This window comes from Melanerpes formicivorus, unplaced genomic scaffold, assembly GCF_026170545.1.
Source record: "Melanerpes formicivorus ecotype bairdi unplaced genomic scaffold, bMelFor1.0.p_v2 SCAF_45, whole genome shotgun sequence".
Taxonomy (NCBI): Eukaryota; Metazoa; Chordata; class Aves; order Piciformes; family Picidae; genus Melanerpes; species Melanerpes formicivorus.
Genome location: NW_027142397.1, coordinates 4,532,321 through 4,545,459, shown reverse-complemented (window position 1 = coordinate 4,545,459; position 13,139 = coordinate 4,532,321). Strand labels below are relative to the sequence as shown.

Here is a 13,139-nt window from a genome sequence, read left to right as displayed (position 1 = left end):
AGGTGTAATAATGAATGACTCCATCAAAACCATGTAAAAGTCAGGGCTGGTAGCCTTTGATCCTCTCCCACCTGAGCAGATATCGATGGCTGAGTCCCTGACCAGGGCCCCACTGCACTACAAACATGGCATAAAAAGAAGGTTTTCAGGGAAAAACAGAGATGGCAGCAAACTCAGCCTGAAGCTGCTCAACCTCCCTGTGTGTGACCAGCACATGGCACTGCAGCAGGGAGTCTGTGGGCTCACTGATGGGTGAGGGAAACAGCACCAACCCTCGCTGGGTGGACCAGGCAGCAAATGTTCTCCTGACCATCAGGAGGACAGGACAGAGCTCAGCTCTGTCTTGTAGCTGTCTGCAAAACCATGGGAGGGGAAGAAGGAAAGAAGGAGAAGCTGGGACCTGAACAGACAGAGGCAAGACTGGGAAAGGGGCTGCTAGCACCAGGTCAGGCAAGCAGCATCCATTAACCACCAAACCTCTGGGATAAGTTCAGACACAGGGCAGAGGCAGAAGTGGTTTAGAGAGAGAGAGCAGCACTGAAGTGCTTTAGCTTTACTGTCTCAGAAACATGTTTAAAGGCAGTCTAGAGATGTGGGAACTGCTTTGTTGGTGGCTTTTTAGTGCCCATTGACTTTCTGTCCCTTCATAAGGGCAAAGCCACAGCGAGGTCACTGTTACAAGACCCACATGGGACCACTCTCTCTGGGAAGCACAAGGACAGCTGACCCAGTCTGTTTGTCTCTGCAGCAGATTGCCCAGCCTTGCACTGCTTCATCCTTCCTGCTGAGGGTTGCAGGGGACACACAGGGTCCCCCCTCCAGGCTGGTGATCAGCCAACTGATGTCACATCCCTCAGCCTCCCAATAGCTCAAGTTGATGTTCTCCATTTTGCTCAAATGGAGAAGCTGTAACAATTATTTTCATAATTAGCTGGCTTTTCAAATTAATGCCAGTTATGCTATGTAATCATGATGAAGATTATGCATTAATCAGCTGTTTCAAGCTGGTTATTAGGCTCTTTAAATAATGATCAGAATGAACATCTCTGAAGGAGAGGCACAAAGCCAAGAGGGCCAGCAGTGTGCCAGGAGCAGGGCTGGGGGGACTGCCTGTGCCCGACCCAGTTCCCCATCCCCCAAGTGTTTGAGGACCCAGCAGGCTGGTGTGTGTGGTAGCTGCTCTTGAGCTCCTTGGCAGCTGGGGTGGTTTCCACATCTCCCCAGAACACTCAGCACCCAGCAGTGCCACCACAAATCCATCACTCCTGCCCCTCTGCCTCCTCACTGCCTGGCACTAAGCTCAAGGTATTTGGTAGCTTCTTGCATCCAGTTGGATATCTGGAATGGGAATTTATTTGGGATCAAACACCCATAATCCACATGACCAGTCCTTCTATAATCGACCATAACAAGACATGCTCCAAAGCAGCCCTGAAAGCTCTGGGCTAGGAGAAAGCCTGATGTCAGCCAGCTGATAATCAATACAACACGAATCCAATTACCACTTCAGGCTGATGTTGGAAAACAAACCAGAAAGATCCCTTGCTAAAATGCTCTGGACAGAAAAGCTTTGAACAGAGAGACAGGGAAGACTCTCACACTCACTTCAGTTTTTTGGTGATTGCTTCTGCTCTAATCTTCTGCATGAACTTTCTCTGCCCTAAGAAACTTAGATCGAGCTATCAGCATCTGCAGACTCTGATAAGGGCGAATAACTTTCCTTACATTGATCAATGATGAAGTGTTTGGGGATGATCCAGTGAAGAGTAAAGCACCTGGACAGTTTGGCTCCTACCAACACTGCCAGGCCTTCTGGATTAAAACCTAGTCAAGAATGACTTGCTGAAGCCTGCATGGACTGGGATAGGTCTCCATGAGGACCATCCAGCCTCTTTTTTCTTTATTCTTCTCACTATTACTAAAGTCAGTGCTGAGCTGAGAAATGTTTTGACTGCCAGAGACAGAACGTGGCTGTGGCTAGGTTCCTGGGGACACACAGAACGTGGCTGTGGTTGGGTTCCTGGGGACACACAGAACGTGGCTGTGGTTGGGTTCCTGGGGACACACAGAACGTGGCTGTGGTTGGGTTCCTGGGGGACACACAGAACGTGGCTGTGGTTGTGTTCCTGGGGACACACAGAACGTGGCTGTGGTTGGGTTCCTGGGGACACACAGAACGTGGCTGTGGTTGGGTTCCTGGGGGACACACAGAACGTGGCTGTGGTTGGGTTCCTGGGGACACACAGAACGTGGCTGTGGTTGGGTTCCTGGGGGACACACAGAACGTGGCTGTGGTTGGGTTCCTGGGGACACACAGAACGTGGCTGTGGTTGGGTTCCTGGGGGGACACACACAGAACGTGGCTGTGGTTGGGTTCCTGGGGGGACACACACAGAATGTGGCTGTGGTTGGGTTCCTGGGGGGACAGACAGAACGTGGCTGTGGTTGGGTTCCTGGGGACACACACAGAATGTGGCTGTGGTTGGGTTCCTGGGGACACACAGAACGTGGCTGTGGTTGGGTTCCTGGGGACACACAGAACGTGGCTGTGGTTGGGTTCCTGGGGGGACACACACAGAACGTGGCTGTGGTTGGGTTCCTGGGGGACACACAGAACGTGGCTGTGGTTGGGTTCCTGGGGGGACACACAGAACGTGGCTGTGGTTGGGTTCCTGGGGGGACACAGAGAACGTGGCTGTGGTTGGGTTCCTGGGGGGACACACAGAACGTGGCTGTGGTTGGGTTCCTGGGGGACCCACAGAATGTGGCTGTGGTTGGGTTCCTGGGGACACACAGAACGTGGCTGTGGTTGGGTTTGTGGGGGACACACAGAACGTGGCTGTGGTTGGGTTCCTGGGGGACCCACAGAATGTGGCTGTGGTTGGGTTCCTGGGGACACACACAGAACGTGGCTGTGGTTGGGTTTGTGGGGGACACACAGAACGTGGCTGTGGTTGGGTTCCTGGGGGGACACACAGAATGTGGCTGTGGTTGGGTTCCTGGGGGGACACACAGAACGTGGCTGTGGTTGGGTTCCTGGGGGAGCACACAGAATGTGGCTGTGGTTGGGTTCCTGGGGGAGCACACAGAATATGGCTGTGGCTGGGTTCCTGGGGGAGCACACAGAATGTGGCTGTGGTTGGGTTCCTGGGGGAGCACACAGAATGTGGCTGTGGTTGGCTTCCTGGGGGGACACACAGAACGTGGCTGTGGTTGGGTTCCTGGGGGACACACAGAACGTGGCTGTGGTTGGGTTCCTGGGGGGACACACAGAATGTGGCTGTGGTTGGGTTCCTGAGGGGACACACAGAATGTGGCTGTGGTTGGGTTCCTGGGGGGACACACAGAACGTGGCTGTGGTTGGGTTCCTGGGGGAGCACACAGAATGTGGCTGTGGTTGGGTTCCTGGGGGGACACACAGAACGTGGCTGTGGTTGGGTTCCTGGGGGGACACAGAGAACGTAGCTGTCCACAGAAATGTCAGCCTGGCTCTTGCCAAACCGGCACCCCTGGCTGAGGCCAAATCGCCACCAAAATGACAGATAATGTGTTCTGGCTCCTGGAGGAGCCTCATGCGGTTGCTTGAAAGCTGGGAGGGCTCAGCAGACATCTGTTGTCTACAACAGAACAGTTTTGGACCACCTTAAATTGAAGAGGAAGATTTTCCTTCTGCTAATGAAGCCAGAGACCATCTGTTAGTGACTGTGCTTGCTTAGTGCCTTCATCCATTAATTATTCTGCTTTACTTTTAATGGCAAGGAGCAAGGTTCTGTGTCCTTCCCTGGCTCTCTGAGGGGACAGGATGGTGGCCACGCCTCAGTGACAAGCACCTGCAAGTACAGAATTTACAGCTGCACCAATGACCTCTGTTGGTGGCTGTCAGTGGGGAGCTGAGGACAAGGCTCACGGATACAGAGCCAAGAAACCCAGCGATTGTGGGAGATGAGCTGGGTGCCCCTGGGGAGGTGTAATGGCATTAACAGCTCCTGAACATGGGCAAGCATGCGTGCAGGACCTGCATTATTGAGCAGATAAGCTGTAAGGGAGGCAAATTCAGAAGGCTCTGCTGGTCTGAATTAAGAACTCAGCTAACAGAAACATGAGGAACAATAGATGATGAGAAGGGCACTAAAAGGAGCCAGCAGCAGTGCTGCACTGCCTGCCTCCCATGTGAGGACCCTGGGGGTGCGTGGACAAGGTGGGCAGGAGCTCAGCATGGCAGGGAGGGAAGGGCAGTGGCAGCTTTGTGCCACAGGAACTCCTCCAAGTGCAAACCTGGAGCATCTCCAAGGCCAAGCAATGAGCCTGTCCCCACTTCCCAAGGTCTTGTCCTGAAGTTTTATGGGAAGCCACTCATGTGTCTCATAAAGACATTCCAAGACTTTAAATCTGTGCCCTACTGCCCTGAATGATTCCATGGGCCAAACACTGGAGTGTCTTTAGTTCAGCCCAGGAAGTGTCCTGCAGCAAACCTTCTTCAGCCTGCAAATGTCACAGCTCTGTCCCAAAGTTTTCTCCTCCTTGCTCCATAGGATTATGAATCCAGCATCATGTGGCTCAATGCTGGTTTGGTCTTGTCCTGCAGGAGGGATCTTTGAGTATGCAGATGGCCCCAACACACAGGTTATGAGTGCTGAGGAGCAGGCCTTCAGATTTTCTGCCAACATCATTAACAGGAACAGAACTTTGCTGCCTAACACAACGCTGACCTACGACATCCAGAGGATACACTTCCACGACAGCTTCGAAGCAACTAAGAAAGGTAAGAGCACAGCACACTTCTCAGCAGCTTTCCTCCTCTCTCTGCCTCTCATCACTGTTGCACCTACCTAGTAGTGTCCAGAAGCTTCTCTACCTGCTGCTCAGGAAGAAGCTGTTTGTGCCCATAGCTCCTCCCAGGCTCACCCCTCCCACAGAGGTGCCCCTCCTTCACTGACATCCTCTTTCCCTCCCTTCCTCTTCCAGCCTGTGACCAGCTCGCTCTGGGGGTGGTAGCAATATTTGGACCTTCCCAAGGTTCCTGTACCAACGCTGTCCAGTCCATCTGCAATGCCCTGGAAGTTCCTCACATACAGCTTCGCTGGAAGCATCACCCTTTGGATAACAAGGACACTTTCTATGTCAACCTGTACCCTGACTATGCCTCCCTCAGCCACGCCATTCTGGACCTCGTGCAGTACTTGAAGTGGAGGTCAGCCACTGTGGTTTATGATGACAGCACAGGTGGGTAACAAAGGGCTTGGAGGAGGAACTCAGGAGGTGTTTTGTGCTGGGTCCCATTCAGGAACTTTTTAAATGCACCCTTTTAGGAACAAAATGAGCAGTGACCAGGGACACACCAGTTCCCTGGCACCCAGGCAAGTGCTGTAGAGGGCCCTGGGATCCATCCTGAAGCATTTAATTCATTAGGCACTTAGAAAGTGGGGAACCCTCAGCTCCACCCCAGCTGACAAAGGGCCAGGGGAGGATTAATTATCCACGGGGGTGATCCAGCTCAGCCCACCTCTGCTTGGCACCACAGTGCTCATCTGCACAAGCAAAGCCCTTGGTCTGTGGCTGCACTGAGGGTGCACTTTCCCAGCCAAAAGAAAAAGGAGGTCTGGGAAGGTTTTTGTTTTCTGGCTAATTCGATAAAGCAGAACTGGCAATGGAAGCTGGTGGTGGTTACACAAAGCATGGCACTGCCCAGTGCTGGAGATAAACCCCCCCCAAAAAAACCCACCCAAACAAAAGGCACATTGGAGAGCCTGTCCAATCTCATTCCACTGGACCAAATGGTTTCTTTAGGGGAGGGCTGATGAGAACACAGTTTGACACTGCTGGTTTGTGAATGTGGGTCACAGTATGTTCCCTCCCTGCCATATCCTACCGTGTTCCTTCCACTCTGCAGAGGGACAGCCTTCTCTCTTGCTCCTTGCAATAGGCATCTGCTGAGTTTCTTCTCGTGACACTAGATACCAGCCACCCCTGCTCAGCCTCAGCCAGCGTGGCTCTGTACCTTCTGCAAGAAAAAGAAATTAATTCTGAGGGCAGCAAGAAAGTTCCAGGCTGGGGTTCAGTGCCTGGTCTGAGCTGTGCTCTTCAGAAATCAAGGGGCAGATTCACTTTTGGTGCTGTGCATGGCAAACGCTGCAGACTGTAACTTGTTGCACAGCTGAGTGTCACATTCTGTCCTTGCTCCAGGGCACGCTGCCTCAAGGCAAAATAGTGATGGAATCATAGACTTGTTAGGGTTGGAAGGGACCCCAAGGATCATCTAATTCCAACCCCCCCTGCCATGGGCAGGGACAAGAGGGAATAGATTGGAGCTTGAGGAGACCAGATTTAGACTGGAGATTAGCAAGAAATTCCTTAGAGTGAGGGTGGTGAGACGCTGGAACAGGTTGTCCAGGGAGGTCATGGATGACCCCTCTCTGGAGGTGTACAAGGCTAGGCTGGATGAGGCCTTGAGCTACCTGGGCTGGTGTGAGGTGTCCCTGTCCACGGCAGGGAAGTTGGAACTGGATGATCTCTAAAGTCCCTTCCCTTCTATGAAAATATCTTGGTCCCAGAGGTGTTGAAGGTTAGGATAATCTGCTCTTCTCCTCTTGCCAGCCAGTATAGGGATGCCAGCTGTACCACAGCTGGATGCAGGGTCAGCAGGGAAACACCATGAAAAGCCATTCTACTCTGGAAATATCTGGGGGGGGGGGGGGGAGGAGGGGGCTAATGACTGACATTAAAGTCTATCAAAGCCAAGATGCCACACGGCACCTAGCCTTTGAGACACCTCCATCACCGCCCACCTGTGGGAGGGAAGCTGTGACCGTGGACTAATGCAGGAAGGCTGGAAGCAGCTGCCAGGCTGAGGCGCAGAGCCGGGGCAGAGCTGCTGTAACGCTGTGGGTTTGTCTCTGTGCAATGCCTGAAGGCCTCATCCGGCTGCAAGAGCTGATCATGGCCCCCTCGAGGTACAACATCCGCCTGAAGATCCGGCAGCTGCCGCTGGACACGGACGACGCGCGGCCGCTGCTGAAGGAGATGAAGCGGGGCAGGGAGTTCCGCATCATCTTCGACTGCAGCCACCTGATGGCAGCTCAGATCCTCAAGCAGGTGAGCAGGGGGTGGTGGAGGGGGCAAGCACATGGCCTGCAAGGAGCACCTGAGTTCAGTCTGGAGAAGAGGAGGCTGAGGGAAGACCTCACCACTCTCTACTGCTCTTTTTGGAGCATAGCCCTGTGAGGAGAAGCTGAGGGAGCTGGGGTTGCTTAGCCTGGAGAAGAGGAGGCTCAGAGGAGACCTTATTGCTGTCTACAACTGCCTGAAAGGAGGTTGTAGCCAGGTGGGGAGTAGTCTCTTCTCCCAGGCAACCAGCACCAGAACAAGAGGACACAGTCTCAAGGTGTGCCAAGGGAGGTTTAGCCTGGATGTTAGGAAGAAGTTCTTCCCAGAAAGAGAGATTGGCCATTGGAATGTGCTGCCCAGGGAGGTGGTGGAGTCACCATTGCTGGAGGTGTTTAGAAAGAGACTGGCTGGGGTGCTTGGTGCCATGGTTTAGTTGATTAGATGGTGTTGGACTTGATGATCTTGAAGATCTTTTCCAACCTGGTTAATTCTATACAGCTCCCTGAAGGGAGGTCGGAGAGAGGAGTAGGCAGCCTCTGCTCCTTGGTGCCAAGTGACAGGACCAGAGGAAATGGTTCCAAGCTGCACCAGAAGAGGTTCAGGCTGGGTGCCAGGAAATATTTCTTCACTGAAAGGGTTCTCAAACATTGAAATGGGCTGCCCAGGGCAGTGGTGGAGTCACCATCCCTGGAGATGTTCAGGCAGCCTGAGGACCTGGCACTTAGGGACATGGTTTAGTGGTGACTCTTCCGTGCTGGGTCAAAGGGTGGGCTGGAGGAGCTTTGAGATCTCTTCCAACCAGATATATTCTGTGAATCTGTGATGCATATGGAGTGGCTGCACTAGGGGACAGCTCAGACCTGCCTCTTTGCCTCTGTCCACAGGCCACAGCTCCACCAAGAGCTACAACAGGTGCCCCCTTGATGGATACTGCAGGAGCTGTGGCTTTCACTGGAAAACTGGAATGTCAAAAAAAGTGACATAGAAATAGTTAGACATCAGGAGGAAGTTCTTCATAATGAGGGGCTGAAATGCTGGAACAGGTTGCCCAGACATGTGGTTGAGGTCCCATCCCTGGAGATATTCAAGGACAAACTTGATGGCCAACCTGATCTAGCTGGAGCTGGCCCTGCTGGCTGCAGGGTGGTTGGATAAGGTGACCTTCAGGGGTCCCTTCCAACCCAAAGCGCTCTGTGATTTTGTGACCAGTGGTAAGAAGGGACACATGTCCCTGGAGGAGATATGGCAGGGAGTGTGGGGGACACAACACTGAACCCAGGCTGTGGGCCCTCTGCCACTGCTCCCCACCAGCCCCAAGCGGAGCAGCAGCAGCAGGATTGTGCTCTGGGTCCCTGCTGTCACTCCTCACTCAGCGCTGCACAGCTGTCCATGCACACTGATTTTCAGCATCTTCTTTCCCTTCTTTGCTGCTTCATGCCCCAGGTTTGTGACCCAGTGCCACACAGCAGGGCAGGTATTAGCCATACTGGTTTGTCTGGATGTGTCCCCAGCGGTGCACACAGCTTTGCATCTCACTGCTGCATCCAGGAGGGACATCCTCTGTCCCTTCCTGAGCACCCTGTGCAGTTCTTGGACTTTAAGCCAGATGTCAGTGATTTTCCATTCATGTGGTCTCTCTCCTTTCTCCCTAAGTTCCTCTGCTGGCATTTTCCTCAGACCAGTAGGTTTGCTGCTTGCCCCCAGCTCCTCATTTCCACCTGCCTGGAGGTCTCGGGGTCGATACGAGGCGGAGGAAACCACACTCACATGGAAACCAGCCATGCAAGTGTTGCTCATATCAGCCCAGCAAGACACTACCACACAGATTAAATCAATCCCCTGAAGGGCTGAGAAAGCAGCACATGGAGAGAGGTTTCTCTTTGCAGCCTGCTTGATGCAAAATGAAGGGAAGTGCTCTGAGAAATCAGAAAGCCTGGGAGGGATTATTAAAGGAAGCAATATCAGGGACTCATTGTCTCCTGCCTATTATTTTAACATGCTGGCTGTTTGGTGCTGTTCACTTATGATGCAGTTTATTATAGTTTATTGTGCCATCTGCTCTGCTCATCTCCCTGAGTGCAGAGTGAGGAAGATGGAGGGGAGGGGGAACTAGGGGGAAAGTCTCTCTAAGTCCTTCTGACTGGTTTGGTGAGCCTGAGGGTTGTTTTTTTTCAGGACCCAAAGCCATGGATTCCAACCTAGAAATATTCTATAGCAGAGTTTTACTCAGGAAGAAGCTGGTTTCAGAGGTTGGGAAGGTGTACAACCCCAAACCTTCTGGGGAGGCTCTGAGCAGTGCAGACCACAACCCTCCTGTGTCTGCTGAAGAAGCAGGAAGCTCATAAACCTCATCTTTTCCTAACTGTTGTGCCTGCATCAAGATATCACAGTATCACAGTATAACTAAGGTTGGAAATGACCTCGAGGATCATCGAGTCCAACCTATCAACACAGACCCCATGACCAGATCATGGCACCAAGTGCCACGTCCAATCCCCTCTTGAACGCCTCCAGGGATGGTGACTGCACCACCTCCCTGGGCAGCACATTCCAATGACGAATGATTCGCTCGGTGAAGAACTTCCTCCTCACCTCGAGTCTAAACCTCCCCTGGCGCAGCTTGAGACTGTGTCTCACATATGCACACCTGGAGGTGCCACCTCCACTTGTGAAACAGCTTTCTTCTTTACCTGGGGCAGAAAAAGAGGCTCCTGAGCCCTGTTCCACCTTGCCCTCCTCACACTCTGCTTTGCGTGTTCACCGCAAGTGCAAGCTGGGGAAAGCCAAAGGCATCTCCTGGAGAGGGGACTCTGCTCTTGCTTTGCAGTGGCAGAAGAGCAACACACAGAAGACAGCTAGACTGCACCAAAAGAAAGAATGGTTCAGCCTTCTGTTTGTCCCAGAAACAATAACAATCAGATTTTATTGTAGTATCTACCTGTTGTAACATGGTGGTAACTACACCAGTGAGCTCTGCAGCCTTTTGACCACCAGTGTTTGCTCTGCCCAGGCTCCCTGGAGCATCCTGGCTGCTCTGTCCACCCTGGTGCAGTCCCCACAAGTGACAAAAGGGTCCTTTTAAGCCTTGTGTTAAAATTTCCACCCCTTGGAACTGGTTTTAGCTGCACATCTTTAGGTACCACAGAATGGTTTGAGTCACTCCAGCCTCCATTCTCTCAGGCAGCTCTGGATAGGCTCACACCATCCTGCCAGCCCAGAGCTTGCCCCAGGTTATTTAAGGTAAAGTGCTCCCACAGCAAACACCTAACAAGGCACTTCACTGATCATCTGGGCAGGATTTTTAAACTGGAGTACCAAAAAAACCCCAAGGGTTAGTGATCCATGAGCAATAACATGAGAGCTGGCACCAAGAGGTACAGATGACATTGCCACATGCTGCTCCAGCCTGGCTTCCTTGAAGTGACTGAGACATCAAGCCAGTGGTTATTTTACCCTCTTGGACAAGCACATAGTTGTGAAAACCTACCACAGAGCCAGGCCTGCTCATGGTGCCTTCCAGCCTGCCCCATCTTCTCTGGCCTTGCTCATTTTTGGTCCCTTGTTAATGCTTTACATCTGTTCTCCGGCTTCCATCTTCTCTGCTGTCCTTGGCAGCTGTCTCTGAACAGTTGCTGCACTCTGCAGTGCACAGATGTGCCTGTCTTAACTTTAGCAGAGATCCCATTCTCATCCCAGAGATTGCCTGTAGCTTATCCACCAGGTTCATCACTTATTCATTTCCCCACAACCCCAGATGTGTCCTGCACCCACGCTGCCAGCACAGGGAAGCTGGAGCTTGCTCCTTGCCACAGCTCTGGGCTCTTCATCCACCACTGAAAGACATCAATCAGCCGTGGAATCCAAACTGGAATCTCATGATTTCCTCTCGAGTGGTTTCACATCATCCCCCTGAAGCTTCACACACTGAGGACCATTGCCTGCTCAGGAGGCAACTGTGCACCTGGTCAGGAGAGAGCTGGAGCAGCCCCACTGGCCCGGCCGGTGACACAGGGACAGCTCCCAGGCTATCAGAAAGGCAATTCCAGGCTATCAGAAAACAGGGGTAAAGTCGTGCTCTGGAGTTACAGTATCCAGGCTTTTAACCTCAGTCATTTCCTTTCCCCTTGATTTTTGACATCTCACTTCAAACTGTCGCTTCCTTCCTCAGGGCTAAATTCTGCCCTGGTAATTTTTAGCAAAACCCAAGGGAAATTAACATTTCTGGAGGGAACTGAAGTCGCTTTCCCATCAGTGGAGGTTTTCAAATGCTCCTGCATGTGTTTGGTCCAGAAAAATGTGCTGACAGAGTCAGCATCACAGACAAACCCACAGGTACCCCCTTCAGTCAGTCACCAGCTTCAAGGTCACCTTTCCCACAGCCAGGGACACGTTCCCCTTGTGCCATGTAGGGCATGGTCAGCCAGCCAAGGTGCCTTCAGCCCACAGCATTCCCTGCAACCCTGACAGAACAGCCTGTTCCCTCCACGGCTCAGTTATGCAGATCCCAGCAATCTGCAGGAGCCATCCTGGTGTCAGGGCTGGCACACCTAGAGCCTGAGCTCGCCAAGAGCACTCAGCTCTGCACCACCAGCTCCAAGGGCTGAGGGGTGGGAGGTGTCTCTGCTCCCCACCCCTGTGCCTCTATGTTCCCTGACCCGTTTCTATACCAGGCACTGCACCAGAGCATGCCTGTGGCACACAGTCAGGAGGGACTCAGACCAGAGCTACAAGTACAGGTTGCAGGAACAGGCACTGAAGGCACAGGTGACACAGAGCTGCAGAAATCCATGAGTGAGAAAGGAAAAGCCTTTAACTCAGTGTCTCAGCCAGTACCTGGGCTTGTAGCCATGAGGAAAGGCTGCTTTTGCCATCCTGCACAGCTTTGTGAAGGTTGCTGGTTGTTGGGTATCTAAGAAGGAAGGGCAAGCTCCTCTCTCCCAGCTGAGCCCACAGAAGCCGCTCGTATCCCTGGCACATCGTGCAGCGAGTGTGCCCCACATGTGACCTTGCAGGCAGTGCTCCCACTTTCCCTGGCACAGCAACACCCAGCCAGGCCACCAGCCTCCACAAGAGCTCAACTCTAGGGCTTTGCTGTCTTTTCAGAAGGGCTGGAGGACCACAGTTCAGCTCAGCAGTCAAACACCTGCCTCTTGGTGGCTAAGCATGTGCTTCATGGGGCTGATGCAGCCTCTGGCTCCTGCTGCAGCATCCAGATCAGCTCTGTAGAGGTTTATGACTGTTGTCATGTCCTGTGTCTGCTCCTACTAACCTCTTTTCCCTCCTCTTCTCAAGGCCATGGCAATGGGAATGATGACAGAATACTACCACTTCATCTTCACCACTCTGGTAAAGTATCTAACCTGTGCACACCCTTTTCACACTCTGCTGAGGCAGGAGGTTGTGGGAGCAGCAGAAGAGCAGATGAAGCCCTGCCCAGGGTCAACACTGCATAGCCACAGGACTCTGGAGCAGTGGGGTGGGAAAAACAAGGGGAAGGGAGAGGGGAGGAAGGTGGTGCCCTATAATGGGAGGTTAGAATAGGGCTAGGTTTAGAGCAGTCCTCAGTGCTGTGGCTGTAAGGTGTCTGCAGCTGCAGCATCCCCAGGAGCTCATCCCAAGCCACATCACTCCTTTCCCAGCCTTTGGACTGGCTTAGTCCTGTGGAGCCGCTCAGGCTTTGCACAGATGTAGGTTCTGCTTTTATTTCCCCTCCCAGTGATTTTGATTTGAGTGCAGCTACCCACGCACAGAAAAGGGGAACATATGTGTGGATTTGCAAAGCTGAAGTCCCACAGACAGGATCTGACAGGGCCAAGTTCTAGTCAGAGCTGGGTACGTGTTTGAGTCTTCATCCAAGTCTCCCTTAAAAGCCAGGAGCAGCCCTGCTGTGGTCAGTAGTTCAGCACCAGGTTTGCTTTGCATGAGAAGAACTCAGCTTGAAATTAACTCTGCTTTCATTAAACACAGGCCAGTTCCTCCCTGACTCCAGGAGGCATTTTGGTTTGGGGGTTTTTGAGGGTGTTTTTCTGTTGGCA

General features: G+C 52.6%; 1 protein-coding gene across 1 annotated transcript in view; it reads left to right on the top strand.

Annotated features, from left to right (window-relative positions):
• The window catches only part of GRIK3 (glutamate ionotropic receptor kainate type subunit 3), a 127,178-nt gene that overhangs the window by 65,860 nt on the left and 48,179 nt on the right, over positions 1–13,139 (top strand). Inside the window, exons 2-5 of the mRNA XM_068159372.1 lie at positions 4,586–4,762; positions 4,966–5,223; positions 6,911–7,092; positions 12,397–12,450. Coding sequence (XP_068015473.1) covers positions 4,586–4,762; positions 4,966–5,223; positions 6,911–7,092; positions 12,397–12,450 — 671 coding nt within the window. The remainder of the gene's footprint in view (positions 1–4,585; positions 4,763–4,965; positions 5,224–6,910; positions 7,093–12,396; positions 12,451–13,139) is intronic.